Genomic DNA, 22,406 nt, shown 5'->3' on the forward strand with positions numbered 1-22,406 from the left:
CTTGGGGCTCACAGTCCTAATCCTCCGTTTACAGACGAGGTAACTGAGGCACAGAGAAGTGAAGTGACTTGCCCAGAGTCACACGGCTAAGGGGCAGAGGCAGGATTAGAACCCATGACCTCTGAGTCCCCAGCCCGGGCTTTTTCCACTAAGCCATGTTGCTTCTCTACATCCACGGCCTAGAATTCAGTCCTCCCTCAGATATATACATACATATATATATATATATATATATATATATTTTTTTTTTTAATGGTGTTTTCAGAGCGTGGGGGGCAGATGCAGGGAGAAGCAGCGTGGCCTAGTGGATAGAGCACAGGCCTGGGCGTCAGAAGGACCTGTGTTCTAATCCCAGCTCCTCCATCATCATCATCATCATCAATCGTATTTATTGAGCGCTTACTATGTGCAGAGCACTGTACTAAGCGCTTGGGAAGTACAGATTGGCAACATAGACAGTCCCTACCCAACAGTGGGCTCACAGTCTAAAAGGGGGAGACAGAGAACAAAACCAAACATACTAACAAAATAAAAAAAATAGATATGTACAAATAAAATAAATAAATAGAGTAATAAATATGTACAAACATATATACATATATACAGGTGCTGTGGGGAAGGGAAGGAGGTAAGATGGCGGGGGATGGAGAGGGGGTGTCTGCTGGGTGACCTTGGGCAAGTCACTCATTTAAAAGAATAATTATGGTGTTTTTTTAAACGCTTACTATGTGCCAGGCACCGTACTAAACGCTGGGGTGGATACAGGCAAATCGGGTTAGACGCAGTCCCTATCCCGCGTAAGGCTCACAGTCTCCGTCCCCATTTTACAGTTGAGGGGACTGAGGCACAGAGAAGTGAAGTGACTCGCCTAAGGTCAAGTGGACAAGCGGCGGAGTCTGGATTAGAACTCAGGTCCCTCTGATTCCCGACCCCAGGCTCTATTCACTACGCCATGCTGCTTCTCTGGGCCTCAGTTCCCTCATCTGTAAAATGGGGATGAAGACTGTGAGCTCTACGTGAGATGGGGACTGTGTCCAACCCAATTATCTGGTATCTCCCCCAGCGCTTAGAACAGTGCCTGGCACATAGTAAGAGCTAACAGCGTGGCTCAGTGGAAAGAGCCTGGGCTTTGGAGTCAGAGGTCATGGGTTCAAATCCCGGCTCTGCCAACTGTCAGCTGTGTGACCTTGGGCAAGTCACTTAACTTCTCTGGGCCTCAGTCACCTCAGCTGTAAAATGGGGTTAAAACTGTGAGCCCCATGTGGGACAACCTGGTCACCTTGTAACCTCCCCAGTGCTTAGAACAGTGCTTTGCACTTAGTAAGCGCTTAACAAATACTATTATTATTATTATCATCGTCATCATCAGGTGGAATGGGAGAGGCAGAGCATCAAGGGAAGTCACCAAGAGTGGGTTGACACTATCATTTTACTTTTTTCACCGTAAATTGTCAAGCACGCACTGCATGACATTGTTCTAAGCATTGGGGTGAGTACTAGTTATTTAAGTCGGAAAAAGTCCCTGGCCCGCATGGGGCTCACCATCAATCGATCAATCAATCAATCAATCGTATTTATTGAGCGCTTACTGTGTGCAGAGCACTGGACTAAGCGCTTGGGAAGTCCAAGTTGGCAACATATAGTGACGGTCCCTACCCAACAGTGGGCTCACAGTCTAAAAGGGGGAGACAGAGAACAAAACCAAACATATTAACAAAATAAAATAAATAGATTAGATATGTACAAGTAAAATAAATAAATAGAGTAATAAATATGCACCGTCGCACAGTTGCTTGATGAATAAAGAAGGTCCAGGGCTTTCAGAGAAATGAGAGAAGCCGACTCTGCCACTGTCTCCTGTGTGACCTTGGGCAAGTCACCCCACTTTTCTGTATTGCTCTAATTATTTATTTATTTATTACTCTATTTATTTTACTTGTACATATTTATTCTATTCATTTTATTCTGTTAATATGTTTTGTTTTATTCTCTGTCTCCCCCTTCTAGACTGTGAGCCCACTGTTGGGTAGGGACCGTCTCTAGATGTTGCCAAATTGTACTTCCCAAGCGCTTAGTACAGTGCTCTGCACACAGTAAGCGCTCAATAAATACGATTGAATGAATGAATGAATGAAGGAGTCTTAGTCCCCTCATCTGCAAAATGGGGAGCCAATACCTGTTCTTCCTCCTACTTAGAAGTCCCATAAGGGACTTGATTATCTTGTATCTACCCCAGTGCTTAGTACAGTTCTGGGCACATAGTAAACACTCAACAAATAGCACAATTGTTATTCTTATTATAATTAACAATATGAGTAATACTATTTGTTAAGCACTCAGTGCTAATCAGTGTACAAAGCAATGGGGTAGAGACCAGATAATCATATTGAACACTGACCCTGTCTCACATGGGGCTCAGAGGCCAAGTAGGAGGGAGAACAGGTATCGAATACCCATCTTAGGGATAAGGAAGCTGAAGCACAGAGAAGTTAACCATCCTGCCCAAAGTCACACAGCAGGCAAGTGGCAAAGCAGGGATTCAAATCCAGGTTTTCCGACTCTTCGGCCTGTGCTCTTTCCACTACCCCATGCTGCTTCTCGATTCCTTGTCCCTCTTCCCTCAGCGAAAAACCTGTTTTCCAGATCTTTCAAATTCAGTTTTATGAAGCTCCTGTCATAAAACTAAAAGGTAACCTAGCATGAGTAATAGCAACACAGCAAACAGGTTTGATAGCGTTTTGTTTTGTTTTTACCTTGGAAACTTTATCTATTTTGCATGCCCACAATAATTGTCCTAATTCCAAACTGTCCTGACCGAGTCATCCAGTTCCAAACCACGTAACCCCCTTTTCAAGATGTTTTCATTTTAGTTTAGTTCATCTTTGGAATAACGATATTAAGCGGAGTCGTGAGAACTTTAATAAACTAGATAAGGTAATAATTGTTTTATCTGCACGATTCCTTTTAGTATTTACAGTGTAAAGTAACTTCAATTTTGTTGGTCCGTTTCATTTGGACCAAGCAGGTGGCCCAGCGGAAAAAGCCTGGGTTTGGGAGTCAGTGGACCTGGGTTCTAATCCCTTGCTCTGCCACTTGCCTACTGTGTGGCCTTGGCCAAGTGACTTAACTTCTCTGTGCCTCAGTTTCTTCATCTGTCAAGTGGGGATACAATACCTGTTCTACTTAGATTGTGAGCCCCATGTGGGACAGGGACTGTGTCTGACCTGATGAACTGGTATCTACCCTAGTGCTTAGAACAGTGCTTGACACATAGAAAGTGCTTAACAAATATAATAATAATAATAGTACTAGTAATACTAATTAATTCTTGATCAAAAAGCCAAACCGGGAGTTGTACTATGGCGTGTCTTCTGGCTTTGTTCTATGTGTGGTTGTATTCCAGATGGACTGCGTAATAATTTATGAATCATTCTCTAAAATTTTGCAACCCGCGTGAGTCTCTAAGCCCCAATTTCAACGCCAATTTGCCGAGTCAAGTGGCTAGCTCCTAACTTTGCGTTTTATTGTCTGCTCAGCACTACAGTCAAATTGTAGGTCCTTTTTGTGCCCTTATAAGCATGTCATAACCAGCCCTTTTGTTATTCAACAGATTTTTACGGAAGTTAGGACTCAAAAAGTTCAAACTCAGCAAGCAAATTCTTCATTTCAGTTAACTTCCAAGGGGCTTTGGCACATGGAGAACTCTATCACTGTGTATTTGGGGGAAATTATGGAGTCAAACTGTGCCCCGTCAAACGACTTACTGAACATCAAGTCATTACGAACAGTCATCCAAAACGACTCAATGTGTTTGGTTCTTGACGGAGGAGATTTAAATAAACAGTACCAGTTTTAGACCGTACTGTCCTCTCTGACATTGTCAGCTTCTTGAGGGCTGGGAACTTTTCTTGTACTTCTTTTGTATATTCCCCAAGAGGCTACTATTATGCTCTGCATTCAGGTGCTCAGTCAGTCCTACTGATTGTAATATCGAATAATTATTGTGATATTTATTAAGTACTACTGTGTGCCACACACCTGTGCCACAAGATAATCAGGTCAGAAACAGTCCATGCCCCACATGGAGCCCACAGTCTAGTAGTTGACGGGACAGGTATTGATTATAAGCTCGTCCCCCAGACTGTAAGCTCACTGTGGGTAGGGAATGTGTCTGTTGTATTGTTGTGTGTTGGAGCTAGAAGTAGTGCTGCCTAAAGAGCGCAGGACTGCTAATTACTTGCTGTGTGACCTCGGGCAAGTCATTTAACTTCTCTGTGCCTCAATTCTCCTACCCTACCGCCTACTTAGTGAGCCCCGTGCAGGACAGGGACCGTGTCCAACCTGATTCACTCGTATCTACCTGAACATTTAGAACATTGTTTGACACACAGTAAGTGCTTAACTAATACCATTAAAAAAAAAGAAGCTCCTGTCGTAATTTTTTTTAATCGTGTTTGTTAAGTGCTTCCTCTGTGCACTGTTCTAAATGCAGGGATAGATGTAAGATAGATATATAAGATATATATATATGATATAGATATAAGGGATAGATATAAGGTATAAGGTTGGACACAGTCCACGTCCCACATGGGGCTCACAGTCTTAATCCCCATTTTACAGATGAGGTAACTGAGTCATTGATAAGGGAAGTGACTTGCCCCAGGTCACACAGCAGGCAAGTAGTGGAGTCAGGATTAGAACCCAGGTCCTTTTGACTCCCAGCCCCACGCTCTATCCACTAGGCCACGTTGCTGTGCGTGAACCCCAGTGAAGGAATTGGGTGGGCAGGGTGCAGGGCAAAGTGCGGTGGATCATTTTTTTTGTATAAAACCCACTTAGGGCCAAAGCAAGCGCGGCATCTCTCCCATGATCTGCCGTAGTATCGTATATCAGCAAGTGGTTGCCAGGGTAACTGCTTTCATAGCTACTGCAGTCTTCGCCACCGGCTATTTCCAGGATCCCTGCTGAGCCCGTCCACCCTGCAAGCTGTCTTGGTCATTTCTCAATTAGCCGTTATGACAATAGCATTTATTAAGCACTTACTGTGTACGTGCCTCATAGTGGGACAAGCACTGGGATAGATACGGTCAGATACGACATAATCCCTGTCCCATACAGGGCTAACACTTAACGGGGAGGGAGAATTGATAGTTTATATGTATATATGTATTATATATACATGTATATATATGTATATACATGTATATATGTTTGTACATATTTATTACTCTATTTTACTTGTACATATCTATTCTATTTATTTTATTTTGTTAGGATGTTTGGTTTTGTTCTCTGTCTCCCCCTTTTAGACTGTGAGCCCACTGTTGGGTAGGGACCGTCTCTATATGTTGCCAGTTTGTACTTCCCAAGCACTCAGTACAGTGCTCTGCACATAGTAAGCGCTCAATAAATACGATTGATGATGATGATGGTAGCTTATCCTCATTCTGCCGATGAAGAAACTGAGGCCCTGAGAACTTGACGCGTCCAAGGTCACACTGCAGGCAGTTGAGGGAGCTGGGATTAGAACCCAGGCCTCCGTCCTGTGCCTTCACCAAGACTGGCACAGCTCCAGGAGGAAATAGGGATTTATGACTGTTTCACCCCCAACACCACAGTGGGGTGGAGTTGGGGGTCCCTTATCCTTCCCCGGTCTACGAGGAAGGCACATAGTCTCTTCAAAGTTAGTTTCCATCTGCATGCACCCCAAAATAGTCATCCAAAATGCTCTTTTCTCATTGAGCAGGCAGTCAAAGTCACCAGACAGTGTGGCCAGACGGATATTATCCACTCAATAAACCTGTATTCATTTGTAACCGGGAATGCCTTCAGATCGGTGTTCAGATGGACAAACCCTGCACCCTAGAGAGAGCCATATCTGCAGGCTTTATTAAACAGCCTTGTTTCTATGTAGATGACTCCAAAATCTATCGCACTAGAAAATTCAGGTGCTACTCGGAGCTCAGAGTAAATTTCCTTTCCTTTAAGACAGCTTCTGATAGTGACATTGGATGGGAGAAATCCAGAGTCGAGCTGCTCGCTAATGACATCGCCAAGCGTTGAAATTCAAGCCAAAACAAGTCCGCTGGGCACAGAGCGTGTTCCGGCAGGATAGTCACAGATTATTTTCAAACTTCTGCTCTTGGGCCGGGAGGTTTGTGTATTGTTCGAGTTGAAACCGTGTGGTCTACCGGGCCCTGAGGGAAAATCACAGTTTCTGTTTCTACGTGAGTCAGAATTATCGCAGGTACCGTTTTCACGGCCGATTAGGTGGGACAGAACCGGTGGCCCTGCTTTCCATGTCAGTTGAAAAAAGAATTCCTATTGTACGACATTGTTAACGGATCCGTACGGTCACGGAAGGTAAGAGCGTTTCCAGCTATGGCCTGTTTTCATCCTTAGACACTGCCAGGTAAAACCTCAGACAGAATTGTGAGGTATTTAACTGACGTTCAGAACAAATCATCGCAACTTTCTGAGGTAACACAGATAGCAATTTGGGGTGTTCACGGAGGTGAAAGTTAAAAACACTTTTCGAAAGCTAATTTTGGTTTTTTTTTTTGTTGTTATAAGTTCTTCCTACGTGCCAGACATTGTACTGAGCCGTGGGATAGATAGAAGATTATCAGGTTGGACACGGTCCCTGCCCCACACAGGGCTCAGAGTCTTTATCTCCATTTTACAGACGAGGTAACTGAGGCACAAAGAAGTTGAGTGATTTGCCCAGGGTCACACAACATATTTCACTCCGCTGCCTGGATCATCTCTCTACAGGAAACGTTCAGGACATGTCTCCTCAAAAATGTCCAGTGGTTCCCTATCAAACAGAAACTCCTCACCATTGGCTTTAAAAGACTTCATCACCTCATCCCCTCCTACCTCACCTCGCTTTTCTCTTTCTACAACCCACACTTTGCTCCTCTGGTGCCTCCATCCCTCCCGTCTCACCACCGACCTCCGGTCCACGTCCCGCCTCGGGCCTGGAACGCCCTCCCTCCTCAAATCTGACAGTGGGAAAGAGCCCGGGCTTTGGAGTCGGAGGTCATGGGTTCAAATCCCGGCTCCGCCGCTTGTCAGCTGTGTGACTTTGGGCAAGTCACTTCACTTCTCTGGGCCTCAGTTCCCTCATCTGTAAAATGGGGATGAAGACTGTGAGCCCCACGTGGGACAACCTCATCACCTTGTATCCTCCCGGCGCTTAGAACAGTGCTTTGCACATAGTAAGCGCTTAATAAATGCCATCATTAATTACTCTCCCCTCCTTCAAAGCTTTATTGAAGGCGCATCTCCTCCAAGAGGCCTTCCCAGATTAAGCTTCACTTTTCCTCATCTCCCACTCCCTTCTGCGTCACCCTGCCTTTCTCCCTCTGTTCTCGCCCCCGCAGCCCCACAGCACTTATATGCATATCAGTCATTTTATTTATTTGTATTGATGTCTGCCTCTCCCCCCTTTAGACTGTGAGCTCCGTGTGCTTTCCCAAGCGCTTAATACAGTGCTGTACCCACAGTAAGTGTTTAATAAATGCAGTTGAATGAATGAATGAATGAAAGGTGGAGTTCTTTGCCAGTTTCTATAAACAGAATTGATCGGTTTCTGGCAGTTTGGTACCAAATTTATGAAAGCACTGGGACAAACCGTGGCTCAATGGAAAGAGCACGGACTTTGGAGTCAGAGGTCATGGGTTCATATCCCGGCTCTGCCAACTGTCAGCTGTGTGACTTTGGGCAAGTCACTTCACTTCTCTGGGCCTCAGTTACCTCATCTGGAAAATGGGGATTAAAACTGTGAGCCCCCTGTTGGGACAACCCGATCACCTTTGTAACCTCCCCAGTGCTTAGAACAGTGCTTTGCACATAGTAAGCGCTTAATAAATACCATTATTATTATTATTATTAAACCTCGAGGCAACACTAACTTCTGCAGTTGAGAAGATTTTTGAATAGCGTCCTGCCCTAAATACGGGAAACGGGCATTAAAATAAATTACACACATGTACCAGAGTGCTTTGGTGCTGCCGGTGGCGTGCTGCGGCTCTATGAGAGCCGTCTTTTAGACTGTGAGCCCGCTGTTGGGTAGGGACTGTCTCTATATGTTGCCAATTTGTACTTCCCAAGCGCTTAGTACAGTGCTCTGCACATAGTAAGCGCTCAATAAATACGATTGATGATGATGATGATGAGAGGGCAGAAAGGCCTCAGGACAAAGGTTGTGGTGGACAGGGGGCGTGCCCCCCAATTCTTTTCTACTCTACCCACCCAAACGCTTAGGACAGTGCCCCCCTCCCTGTAGGCGCTCACTAAATACGACTGAGGGGCAGTGGACACTAATGGCGGGCCGTGACCCTCCCTCCTCCTCCTCCCCTCAGCCCCGCGTCGAGGCGCTCCCTCATGGAGGCCTCCCCGCTCCCGCCCTCATCGCCCGCGCATGCGCCCTCATGGAGGGCTCCCCAGTCCCGCCCTCCCTTCGCGCGCCCACGCATGCGCCCTCCTGAGGCCTTCCCGCCCCCCACCTCGCGCGCCCGCGCATGCGCCCTCATGGAAGCCTCGCGCGCCCGCGCATGCGCCCTCATGGAAGCCTCGCGCGCCCGCGCATACATCCTCATGGAAGCCTCCCACTCGCGCTCGCCCCTCGCGCGTCCGCGCATGCGCCCTCCTTGAGGCCTCCCCGCTTCCGCCCTCCCCTCACGAGCCCGCGTATGCGCCCTCATGGAAGCCTCCCGCGCATGCGCCCTCCTGTATATATGCATGCATATATACAGCACCTGTATATATGCATGCATATATACAGCACCTGCATATATGTATATATGTTTGTACATATTTATTACTCTATGTTACTTGTACGTGTCTATTGTATTTATTTTATTTTGTTAATATGTTTGGTTTTGTTCTCTGTCTCCCCCTTCTAGACTGTGGGCCCACTGTTAGGTAGGGACTGTATGTGTTAACGACTTGTACTTCCCAAGCGCTTAGTCCAGTGCTCCGCACACAGTAAGCGCTCAATAAATACGATTGATTGATTGATTGTGAGCCCACTGTTGGGTAGAGACCGTCTCTATATGTTGCCGACTTGTACTTCCCAAGCGCTTAGTCCAGTGCTCTGCACACAGTAAGCGCTCAATAAGTACGATTGATTGATTGATTGGAGGCCTCCCCTCGCGCGACCGCGCATGCGCCCTCATGGAGGCCTCCCCGCTCCCGCCCTCCCCTCGCGCGCCCACGCATGCGCCTTCACGGAAGGCTCGCGCTCCCGCGCCTGCGCCCTCACGGAATCCTCCCGCTCCCGCCCTCCCCTCGCGCGCCCGCGCATGCGCCCTCCTGGGGGGCCTCCCACCCCTCGCGCAATAAATACGATTGGTGATGATGATATGTTGCCAACTTGGACTTCCCAAGCGCTTAGTCCAGTGCTCTGCACACAGTAAACGCTCAATAAATACGATTGATTGATTGGAGGCCTCCCCTCGCACGACCGTGTAAACGCCCTCCTGGAGGCCCCCCACCCGCCCCCTCTCGCGCCCGCGCATGCGCCCTCACGGAGGCCTCCCCGCTCCCGCCCTCCCCTAGCGCGTCCGCGCATGAGGCCTCCCCGCTCCCGCCCCCACCCTCGCGCGCCCACGCATGCGCCCTCATGGAGGCCTCTCCGCTCCCGCTGATTGATTGGACACCTCCCCTCGCACGACCGTGTATACGCCCTCATGGAGGCCTCCCACCGCCCCCCCCCCCACCGCCTCGCGCGCCCGCGCATGCGCCCTCACGGAGGCCTCTCCGCTCCCGCCCGCGCATGCGCCCTCATGGAGGCCTCCCTTCTGGAGGCCTCCCCGCTCCCGCCCGCCCCTCGCGCTCCCGCGCCTGCGCCCTCACGGAACCCTCCCGCTCCCGCCCTCCCCTCGCGCGCCCGCGCATGCGCCCTCCTGGGGGCCTCCCACCCCTCGCGCAATAAATACGGTTGGCGATGATGATATGTTGCCAACTTGGACTTCCCAAGCGCTTAGTCCAATGCTCTGCACACAGTAAACGCTCAATAAATACGATTGATTGACTGGAGGCCTCCCCTCGCACGGCCCCGTATACGCCCTCATGGAGGCCTCCCACCGCGCCCCCCCCCCCCCCTCGCGCGCCCGCGCATGCGCCCTCACGGAGGCCTCTCCGCTCCCGCCCTCCCCTCGCGCGCCCGCGCATGCGCCCTCACGGAGGCCTCCCCGCTCCCGCCCTCCCCTCGCGCGCCCACGCATGCGCCTTCATGGAAGCCTCGGGCTCCCGCGCCTGCGCCCTCGTGGAGGCCTCCCCCTCGCGCGCCCGCGCATGCGCCCTCCCCGGAGGCCTCCCGCTCCCGCCCTCCCCTCGCGCGCCCGCGCACGCGCCCTCCCGGACACCTCCCCCTCCCGCCCTCCCCTCGCGCGCCCGCGCATGCGCCCTCCCGCAGGCCTCCCCCACCCCCGTCGCGCGCCCGTGCACGCGGCCGGAAGTGGCGGGGCGGGGGCCCCGCCTTTCCCGCCACGCCCCGGGGCCGGGGAGGCGGGGGAAGGAGGAAGGGGTCACGGCGCCTGCGCGCGAGGGGGCGCGACCCGGGTGGGAAAGGCCTGCGCGTCCGCCATTTTGGCCCCCTTCCGTCGGGCCCTCCGGTTACCACGTGAACCGCCCGCCGGGGCCCCGTGCAGCCCCGCGGGAAACCGGCCTGAGGAGGAGGAGGAGGAAGAAGAAGAAGAAGAAGAAGAGCGGGACGATGCCGTCCGTCAGCCTCCCGCCCAAGGAGAACGCCCTTTTCAAGCGGATCCTGGTAGGTTCCCCCCTGACGACGACGACGACGACGACGGCTGAGGGGAGGTGGGGACTTGTCCTTCCCCAAGCGCTCAGTACAGTGCTCTGCACGTAGTAAGCGCCCAATAAATACGATTGAATGAATGAATGGATGAGGTAGAAGTGAAGTTGGGTGGGGACCGTCTCTCTGTGTGTTGCCAACTTGTCCTTCCCAAGCGCTTAGCACAGTGCTCTGCACACAGGAAGCGCTCAATGAATATGATTGAATGAATGAATGAATGCACACAGGAAGCGCCCAATAAATACGGTTGAATGAATGGATGAGGTAGAAGTGAAGTTGGGTAGGATCGTCTCTCTACGTGTTGCCAAGTTGTCTTTCCCAAGCGCTTAGTCCAGTGCTCTGCACACAGTAAGCGCCCAATAAATACGGTTGAATGAATGAATGAATGAGGTAGAAGTGAAGTTGGGTGGGGACCGTCTCTCTCTGTGTTGCCAACTTGTCCTTCACAAGCGTTTAGTACAGTGCTCTGCACACAGTAAGCGCCCAATAAATACGGTTGAATGAATGGATGAGGTAGAAGTGAAGTTGGGTGGGGACCGTCTCTCTGTGTGTTGCCAAGTTGTCCTTCACAAGCGCTTAGTACAGTGCTCAGCACACAGGAAGCGCTCAATGAATATGATTGAATGAATGAATGAATGCAGACAGGAAGCGCCCAATAAATACGGTTGAATGAATGGATGAGGTAGAAGTGAAGTTGGGTAGGGACCGTCTCTCTATGTTGCCAATTTGTCCTTCCCAAGCGCTTAGTACAGTGCTCTGCACATAGTCAGGGCTCAATAAATACGATTGAATGAATGAATGTACACAGGAAGCGCTGAATAAATACGGTTGAATGAATGGATGAAGTAGACGTGAAGTTGGGTAGGATCGTCTCTCTACGTGTTGCCAAGTTGTCCTTCACAAGCGCTTAGTCCAGTGCTCTGCACACAGGAAGCGCTCAATACATACGATTGAATGAATGAATGCACACAGGAAGCGCCCAATAAATACGGTTGAATGAATGGATGAAGTAGAAGTGAAGTTGAGTGGGGACCGTCTCTCTGTGTTGCCAATTTGTCCTTCCCAAGCGCTCAGTACAGTGCCCTGCACATAGTCAGCGCTCAATAAATACGATTGAATGAATGAATGTACACAAGAAGCGCTGAATAAATATGATTGAATGAATGGATGAGGTAGAAGTGAAGTTGGGTGGGGACCTTCTCTCTATGTGTTGCCAAGTTGTCCTTCACAAGCGCTTAGTACAGTGCTCTGCACACAGTAAGCGCTCAATACATGCGATTGAATGAATGAATGAATGCACACAGGAAGCGCCCAATAAATACGGTTGAATGAATGGATGAAGTAGTAGTGAAGTTGGGTAGGATCGTCTCTCTACGTGTTGCCAACTTGTCCTTCCCAAGCGCTCAGTACAGTGCTCTGTACACAGGAAGCGCCCAATAAATACGATTGAATGAATGGGTGAGGTAGAAGTGAAGTTGGGTGGGGACCGTCTCTCTCTGTTGCCATCTTGGACTTCCCAAGCGCTTAGTACGGTGCTCTGCACACAGGAAGCGCCCAATAAATACGGTTGAATGAATGGATGAGGTAGAAGTGAAGTTGGGTGGGGACCGTCTCTCTGTGTTGCCAGCTTGTCCTTCCCAAGCGCTTAGTACAGTGCTCTGCACACGGGAAGCGCCCAGTAAATACGATTAAATGAATGGATGAGGTAGAAGTGAAGTGGGTGGGGACCGTCCCTCTATGTGTTGCCAACTTGTCCTTCACAAGTGCTCAGTACAGTGTTCTGCACACAGGAAGCGCCCAATAAATACGATTGAATGAATGAATGCACACAGGAAGCGCTCAATAAATACGACAATGAATGGATGAGGTAGAAGTGAAGTTGGGTAGGATCGTCTCTCTACGTGTTGCCAAGTTGTCCTTCCCAAGCGCTTAGGCCGGTGCTCTGCACACAGGAAGCGCCCAATAAATACCGTTGAATGAATGAATGAAGTAGAAGTGAAGTTGGGTAGGATCGTCTCTCTATGTGTTGCCAACTTGTCCTTCCCAAGCGCTTAGTCCAGTGCTCTGCACACAGTAAGCGCTCAATACCTACGATTGAATGAATGCACACAGTAAGCGCTCAAATACGATTGATTGAGTGAATGAATGAATGAAGTACAGGTGAAGTTGGGTGGGGACCGTCTCTGTTGCCAGCTTGTCCTTCCCAAGCGCTTAGTACAGTGCTCTGTACACAGGAAGCGCCCAATAAATACGGTTGAATGAATGGATGAGGTAGGAGTGAAGTTGGGTGGGGAACCGTCTCTCTGTGTTGCCAATTTGTCCTTTCCAAGCGCTTAGTACGGTGCTCTGCACACAGGAAGCGCTCAATACATACGATTGAATGAATGAATGCACACAGGATGCGCTCGATCAATACGATTGAATGAATGGATGAAGTAGAAGTGAAGTTGGGTAGGATCGTCTCTCTATGTGTTGCCAAGTTGTCCTTCCCAAGCGCTTAGTCCGGTGCTCTGCACACAGGAAGCGCCCAATAAATATGGTTGAATGAATGGATGAGGTAGAAGTGAAGTTGGGTGGGGACCGTCTCTCTCTGTTGCCAACTTGTCCTTCCCAAGCGCTCAGTACAGTGCTCTGCACACAGGAAGCGCCCAATAAATACGAATGAATGAATGAGGTAGAAGTGAAGTTGGGTGGGGACCGTCTCTTTCTGTTGCTAACTTGTCCTTCCCAAGCGCTCAGTACAGTGCTCTGCACACAGGAAGCGCCCAATAAATACGGTTGAATGAATGGATGAGGTAGAAGTGAAGTTGGGTGGGGACCGCCTCTCTGTGTTGCCAACTTGTCCTTCCCAAGCGCTCAGTACAGTGCTCTGCACACAGGAAGCGCCCAATAAATACGATTGAATGAATGGATGAGGTAGAAGTGAAGTTGGGTGGGGACCGTCTCTCTGTTGTCAACTTGTCCTTCTCAAGCGCTTACTACGGTGCTGTGCACACAGAAGCGCTCAATACATGCGATTGAATGAATGAATGCACACAGGAAGCGCCCAATAAATACGGTTGAATGAATGGATGAAGTAGAAGTGAAGTTGAGTAGGGACTGTTTCTCTATGTTGCCAATTTGTCCTTCCCAAGCGCTTAGTCCAGTGCTCTGCACACAGTAAGCGCCCAAGAAATTACGATTGAGTGAATGAATGAATGAATGAAGTACAGGTGAAGTTGGGTGGGGACCGTCTCTCTCTGTTGCCAATTTGTCCCTCCGAAGCGCTTAGTACAGTGCTCTGCACACAGTAAGCGCTTAATAAATACGATTGAATGAATGGTTGAGGTAGAAGTGAAGTTGGGTGGGGACCGTCTCTCTCTGTTGCCAACTTGGACTTCCCAAGCGCTTTCTACAGTGCTCTGCACACAGTAAGCGCTCAATAAATACGATTGAATGAATGAGTGCACACAGGAAGCCCTCGATCAATACGATTGAATGAATGAATGAAGTAGAAGTGAAATTGAGTAGGGACTGTCTCTCTATGTTGCCAATTTGTCCTTCCCAAGCGCTTAGTACAGTGCTGTGCACACAGGAAGCGCCCAATAAATGACGATTGAGTGAATGAATGAATGAAGTACAGGTGAAGTTGGGTGGGGACTGCTTCTCTATGTTGCCAGCTTGTCCTTTCCAAGCGCTTAGTATGGCGCTCTGCACACAGGAAGCGCCCAATAACTACAATTGAATGAGTGGATGAGGTAGAAGTGAAGTTGGGTGGGGACCGCCTCTCTCTGTTGCCAACTTGTCCTTCCCAAGCGCCTAGTACAGTGCTCTGCACACAGGAAGCGCCCAATAAATACGATTGAGTGAATGAATGAGGTAGAAGTGAAGTTGGGTGGGGACCGTCTCTCTATGTTGCCAATTTGTCCCTCACAGGCGCTTAGTACAGTGCTGTGCACACGGGAGGCGCCCAATAAATACGGTTGAATGAATGGATGAGGTAGAAGTGAAGTTGGGTCGGGACCGTCTCTCTTTGTTGCCAACTTGTCTTTCACAAGCGTTTAGTACAGTGCTGTGCACGCAGTAAGTGCTCAGTAAATGTGAGTGAATGAATGAAGTAGAAGTGAAGTTGGGTGGGGACCGTCTCTCTGTTGTCAACTTGTCCTTCTCAAGCGCTTACTACGGTGCTGTGCACACAGGAAGCGCTCAATACATGCGATTGAGTGAATGGATGAGGTAGAAGTGAAGTTGGGTGGGGACGGTCTCTCTCTGTTGCCAACTTGTCCTTCCCAAGCGCTTAGTACAGTGCTCTGCACACAGTAAGCGCTCAATAAATACAATTGAATGAGTGAATGCACACAGGAAGCGCGCAATAAATATGATTGAATGAATGGATGAGGTAGAAGTGAAGATGGGTGGGGACCGCCTCTCTGTGTTGCCAACTTGTCCTTCCCAAGCGCTTAGTACGGTGCTGTGCACACAGTATGCGCTGAATAAATACGATTGAATGAATGAATGCACACAGGAAGCGCTCAATAAATACGACTGAATGAATGGATGAGGTAGAAGTGAAGTTGGGTCGGGACCGTCTCTCTATGTTGCCAACATGGACTTCCCAAGCGCTCAGTCCAGTGCTCTGCACACAGGAAGCGCTCGATAAACACGACTGAGTGAATGAATGAATGAAGTACAGGTGAAGTTGGGTCGGGACCATCTCTTTCTGTTGCCAACTTGTCCTTCCCAAGCGCTTAGTACGGTGTTCTGCACACAGGAAACACTCAATAAATACAGTTGAATGAATGAATGGGTGAATGAAGTACAGGAGAAGTTGGGTGGGAACCGTCTCTCTGTTGCCAACTTGTCCTTCCCAAGCGCTTAGTACAGTGCTCTGCACACAGGAAGCGCCCAGTAAATACGGTTGAATGAATGATGTACAGGTGAAGTTGGGTGGGGACCGTCTCCCTCTGTTGCCAGCTTGTCCTTCCCAAGCACTTAGTCCGGTGCTCTGCACACAGGAAGCGCCCAATAAATACGATTGAGTGAATGGATGAGGTAGAAGTGAAGTTGGGTGGGGACCGCCTCTCTCTGTTGCCAACTTGTCCCTCCCAAGCGCCTAGTACAGTGCTGTGCACACAGGAAGCGCTCAATAAAAACGATTGAATGAATGAATGCACACAGGATGCGCTCGATCAATACAGTTGAAAGAATGAATGAAGTAGAAGTGAAGTTGGGTAGGATCGTCTCTCTATGTGTTGCCAAGTTGTCCTTCACAAGCGCTTAGTACAGTGCTCTGCACACAGGAAGCACCCAATAAATACGATTGAGTGAATGGATGAGGTAGAAGTGAAGCTGGGTGGGGACCGTCTCTCTCTGTTGCCAACTTGGACTTCCCAAGCGCTTAGTACAGTGCTCTGCACACAGTAAGCGCTCAATAAATACGATTGAATGAATTAATGCACACAGGAAGCGCTCAATAAATACGATTGAATGAATGGATGAGGTAGAAGTGAAGTTGGGTGGGGACCGTCTCTCTCTGTTGCCAACTTGGACTTCCCAAGCGCTTAGTACAGTGCTCTGCACACAGTAAGCGCTCAATAAATACGATTGAATGAATTAATGCACACAGGAAGCGCTCAATAAATACGATTGAATGAATGGATGAGGTAGAAGTGAAGTTGGGTGGGGACCGTCTCTCTCTGTTGCCAACTTGTCCTTCCCAAGCGCTTAGTCGAGTGTTCTGCACACAGTAAGCGCTCAATAAAGACGATTGAATGAATGAATGAATGAGGTAGAAGTGAAGTTGGGTGGGGACCGTCTCTCTATGTTGCCAACTTGTCCTTCCCAAGCGCTTAGTCCAGTGCCCTGCACACAGGAAGCACCCCATAAATACGATTGAATGAATGAATGAATGAATGAATGGATGAGGTAGAAGTGAAGTTGGGTGGGGACCGTCTCTCTCTGTTGCCAACTTGTCCTTCCCAAGTGCTTAGTCCAGTGCTCTGCACACAGGAAGCGCCCAATAAATGCGATTGAATGAATGAATGAAGTAGAAGTGAAGTTGGGTCAGGACCGTCTCTCTGGGTTGCCAACATGGACTTCCCAAGTGCTTAGCACAGTGCTCTGCACAGAGTAAGCGCTCAATAAATACGGTTGAATGGATGAATGAAGTTGGGTGGGGACCGCCTCTCTCTGTTGCCAACTTGTTCTTCCTAAGCGCTAAGTACAATGCTCTGCACACAGTAAGTGCTCAATAAGTACGATTGAATGAACGAATGAATGCACACAGTAAGCGCTCAATAAATACGGTTGAGTGAATGAAGTATAGGTGAAGTTGGGTGGGGACTGTCTCTCTTTGTTTCCAACTTGTCCTTCCCAAGCGCTTAGTCCAGTCTCTGCACCCGGGAAGCGCTCAATAAATACGATTGAATGAATGAATGAAGTACAGGTGAAGTTGGGTCGGGACCGTCTCTCTATGCTGCCAACTTGTTCTTCCTCAGCGCTTAGTCCAGTGCTCTGCACACAGTAAGCGCTCAATAAATACGATTGAATGAATGAAGTACAAGTGAAGTTGGGTCGGGACCGCTTCTCTGTGTTTCCAACTTGTCCTTCCCAAGCGCTTAGTCCAGTGCTCTGCACACAGTAAGCGCTCAATAAATACGATTGAATGAATGCACACAGTAAGCGCTCAATAAATACGGTTGAATGAATGAATGAATTACAGGTGAAGTTGGGTCGGGACCGTCTCTCTCTGTTGCCAGCTTGTCCTTCCCAAGCGCTTAGTACAGTGCTCTGCACACAGGAAGCGCTCAGTAAATATGATTGAATGAATGAATGCACAAAGGAAGTGCTCAATAAATACAAATGAATGAATGTACATAGTAAGTGCTCAATCAATACGATTGAATGAATGAATGAAGTACAGGTGTAGTTGGGTCGGGACCATCTCTCTATGTTGCCAGCTTGTCCTTCCCAAGCGCTTAGTCCAGTGCTCTGCACACAGTAAGCGCTCAATAAATGCGATTGAATGAATGAATGAATTGCCTCCTCCATCCAACTGGCAAGCGCTTAGCACAGTGCTCAGCACCCCAGTAAGCGCTCAGGAGGTCTTCCCAGACTGAGCCCCCTCCTCCCTCTCCATTCAATCGTATTTATTTGTTTACTTATTTATTTTTTAATGGAATTTATCAAGCACTTACTATGTGCCAAGCCCTGTTCTAAGCGCTGGGACGGTTACAAGGAGATCAGGTTGTCCCACGGGGGGCCCACAGTCTTCATCCCCATTTTACAGATGAGGGAACTGAGGCAAAGAGAAGTGAAGTGACTTGCCCAAAGTCACACAGCTGACAACTGGCGCGCTTACTGTGTGCAGAGCACTGGACTAAGCGCTTGGGGAGTACAAGTTGGCATTCATTCATTCAATTGTATTTATTGAGCACTTGCCGTGTGCAGAGCACTGGACTAAGCGCTTGGGAAGGACAAGTTGGCATTCATTCATTCATTCAATCGTATTGAGCGCTTACTGTGTGCAGAGCACTTGACTAAGCGCTTGGGAAGTACAAGTCGGCAGCATCTAGAGGCGGTCCCTACCCAACAGCAGGCTCACAGTCTAAAAGGGGGAGACAGACAATAAAACAAAACATATTAACAAAATAAAATAAATATTCATTCAATCGTATTGATTGAGCGCTTACTGTGTGCAGAGCACTGGACTAAGCGCTTGGGCAGGACAAGTGGGCAACATCTAGAGCCGGTCCCTACCCAACAGCGGGCTCACAGTCTACAAGGGGGAGACAGAGAACAAAACAAAACATATTAACAAAATAAAATAAATAGAATAAATATGTACAAATAAAGTATATAGAGTAATAAGTACGTACAAACATATATACATATATACAGGTGCTGTGGGGAGGGGAAGGAGGTAAGGCGGGAGGGATGGGGACGGGGAGGAGCACCCTGTAAGCGCTCAGTAAATATGACTGAATGAATCGATCCATGGGACTTAGCGCCTGCTATGTGCGCCTGAGACCCCGTTGTTGGGTAATAATAATAATAATAACAATGGCATTTATTAAGCGCTTACTATGTGCCAAGCACTGTTCTAAGCACTGGGGAGGTTACAAGGTGATCGGGTTGCCCCATGGTGGGGCTCACAGGCTGCATCCCCATTTTACAGATGAAGGGAACTGAGGCCAAGAGAAGTGAAGTGACTTGCCCAAAGTCACACAGCTGACGGTGGAGATGGGATTTGAACCCATGACCCCTGACTCCAAATAATAATAATAACAATAATGATGATGGCATTTATTAAGCGCTTACTATGTGCAAAGCACTGTTCTAAGCGCTGGGGAGGTTACAAGGTGATCAGGTTGTCCCATGGTGGGGCTCACAGGCTTCATCCCCATTTTACAGATGAGGGAACTGAGGCACAGAGAAGTTAAGCGACTTGCCCAAAGTCACACAGCTGACGGTGGAGATGGGATTTGAACCCATGACCCCTGACTCCAAATAATAATAATAATGATGGCGTTTATTAAGCGCTTACTATGTGCAAAACACTGTTCTAAGTGCTGGGGAGGTTACGAGGTGAGGAGGTTGTCCCGCAGAGGGCTCACAGTCTTAATCCCCATTTTACAGATGAGGGGACTGAGGCCCAGAGAAGTGACTTGCCTAAAGTCACACAGCTGACGGTGGAGATGGGATTTGAACCCATGACCCCTGACTCCAAAGCCTGTGCTCTTTCCGGATCGTCTCTATCTGTGGCCGACTTGTCATTCCCAAGCGCTTACTACAGTGCTTTGCACATAGTAAGCGCATAGCAAATGCCATCGTTATTACTTTCACAGTGCTCTGCACACAGTAAGCACTCAGTGAGTACGACTGAATGAATGAATCTGTGAGACTTAGTGAGCGCCTACTATGTGCACCCGTTGTTGGGTGTGGACCGTCTCTATCTGTGGCCGACTTGTTCCCAAACGCTTACTACAGTGCTTTGCACATAGTAAGCGCTTAATAAATGCCATCATCATTATTATTACAGTGCTGTGCACACAGTAAGCGCTCAGTAAATATGACTGAATGAATCCGTGGGACTTAGTGAGCGCCTACTATGTGCGCCCGTTGTTGGGTAGGGACCATCTCTATCTGTGGCCGGCTTGTCGTTCCCAAGCGCTTACTACAGTGCTTTGCACATAGTAAGCGCTTAGCAAATGCCATCATTTTTATTATTACAGTGCTCTGCGCACAGTAAGCGCTCAGCAAATATGATTGAATGAATCAGTGGGACTTAGTGAGCGCCTACTATGTGCGACTTCTAGTCTGGGAGCCCGTTGTTGGGTCGGGACCGTTTCTATCTGTGGCCGACTTGTGGTTCCCAAACGCTTACTACAGTGCTTTGCACATAGTAAGCGCTTAACACATGCCATCATCATTATTACAATGCTCTGCATATAGTAAGCGCTCAATAAATACGATTGAATGAATCAGTCAGTGGGATTTAGTGAGCGCCTACTATGTGCCAACTTGTACTTCCCAAGCGCTTAGTACAGTGCTCTGCGCACAGTAAGTGCTCAATAAATACGATTGAATGAATGAATGTGCGCCGTCTAGCCCAGTAGCCCGTTGTTGGGTAGGGACCGTCTCTATCTGCGGCTGACTTGGACTTCCTAAGCGCTTACTACAGCGCTTTGCACATAGTAAGTGCTTAACAAATGCCATCATCATTATTATTACAGTGCTCTGCACACAGTAAGCGCTCAATAAATACGATTGAATGAATCAGTGGGATTTAGTGAGCGACTACTATGTGCGCCCGGTAGCCCGTTGTTGGGTAGGGACCGTCTCTCTCTGTGGCCGCCTTGGACCTCCCAAGCGCTTAGCACAGTGCTTTGCACGTAGTAAGCGCTTAACAAGTGCCATCATCATTATTATTACAATGCTCTGCGCACAGTAAGCGCTCAATTAATACGATTGAATGAATCAATCAGTGGGATTTAGTGAGCGCCTACTATGTGCGCCTTCTAGCCTGGGAGCCCGTTGTTCGGTAGGGACCGTCTATCTGTGGCCGACTTGGACTTCCCAAGCGCTTACTACAGTGCTTTGCACACAGTAAGTGCTTAACAGATGCCATCATCATTATTATTACAATGCTCTGCACACAGTAAGTGCTCAATAAATACGATTAAATGAATCAGTCAGTGGGACTTAGTGAGCGCCCACTACGTGCGCCTTATAATAATAATCATTCAGTTGTATTTATTGAGCACTTACTGTGTGGAGGGCACTGGACCACTCGTTCATTCGATCGTATTTATTGAGCATTTACTGCGTGCAGGGCACTGGACTACTCATTGGTTCAATCGTATTTATTGAGCGCTTACTGTGTGCAGAGCACTGGACTAGGCGCTAGGGAAGTATAGAGAGAGTCCCGGCCCAACAGCGGGCTCCCAGTTTAGATTTCCCATTCCGCACTCCCCATCCCATTTCTGGAAATGGGGGAATGAAAAATTCCCGAGTGGGAAACGCCTGTTCCCACCACACCTCCCCACGGCCCCCATCACGGACTTGCGAGTCAGAGGGCGTGAGTTCCAATCCCCCTCCGCCACTTGTCTGCTGTGTGACCTTGGGCGACTCATTTCCCTGCTCTGGGCCTCATTTCCCTCATCTGTAAAATGGGGCGGAGGGGAAGACTGTGAGCCCCACGTGGGGCAACCCGATTCCCTTGTTCGTACCCCATCATCAATCGTATTTATTGAGCGCTTACTATGTGCAGAGCACTGTACTAAGCGCTTGCGCTTCGAACAGTCCCCGGCACGTAGTAAACACTTCACAAATACCATTGTCACTATTGTTAATAATCATCTCGGGAGGAGCGACCCGGTGGGATGCGGTTCGGCAGAGGGGGCTGAACAAATCCCTTTTATTCAAAAAAGCCCCTTTAGACCCGACTGTGGCACTGAAGCAAGAAAGTGCCGACGTGAAAAATTCTGATTCGACGGCTTTCCCGTGGTAGTTTTAAACCGAGCTTTGTATTTTTATTTTCATTTTTTTTGTAGTTTTACTTGCACTGCGAAAACCATTTTTCCAGTGATGGGTACAGGGTCGACGGGCCTGAGAGTCACGTTTGTACAACTCCGTTGCTAAAAAAAAGTATATTGTAGCACGTTTTGGTTGCGAATTGAGCTGGAATGTGTGTGTCTGCAACAAGAGCGTTGTGGAAACGGCGCTCGCCAATCCTCAGGTTTGGGTGACGAATTTTGTATGTGGGAGATAAGTTTTTTATGTTTGGGCTTGCGTGTTCTGAGGTTTCCAGATGTAGCCTGTAGTTCCTTTGGAGATCGACTTGGCAAATCAAGTAATCCATTTGAAATGGCGGTGCACTAAATTTGCACAAATGGTAGCTTGCATTGAGTGCCGAGATCATTGGTTTACTTAGAAAAAAAACCTAATACACGGCCTCTATTTTGGTGGTCGACATGTTTGGAATCAATTAAAATCACCAACATTGACCATTTTTGGCTGTGTCTACCTTATTCAAAACATATATATATATATATTATATGTACATATATACCTGTATATATGTTTGTACATATTTATTACTCTATTT

The 22,406-nt window shown here is 48.5% G+C and overlaps 1 protein-coding gene across 1 annotated transcript in view; it reads left to right on the plus strand.

The window, feature by feature from the left end:
* Positions 1-10,612: 10,612 nt before the first annotated feature.
* NAA15 (N-alpha-acetyltransferase 15, NatA auxiliary subunit) overlaps positions 10,613-22,406 on the plus strand; it is a 69,883-nt gene continuing 58,089 nt past the window's right edge. Inside the window, exon 1 of the mRNA XM_038755138.1 lies at positions 10,613-10,777. Coding sequence (XP_038611066.1) covers positions 10,724-10,777 — 54 coding nt within the window. The 5' untranslated portion in view covers positions 10,613-10,723. The remainder of the gene's footprint in view (positions 10,778-22,406) is intronic.

The sequence above is a fragment of the Tachyglossus aculeatus genome, chromosome 12, assembly GCF_015852505.1.
Source record: "Tachyglossus aculeatus isolate mTacAcu1 chromosome 12, mTacAcu1.pri, whole genome shotgun sequence".
NCBI lineage: Eukaryota > Metazoa > Chordata > Mammalia > Monotremata > Tachyglossidae > Tachyglossus > Tachyglossus aculeatus.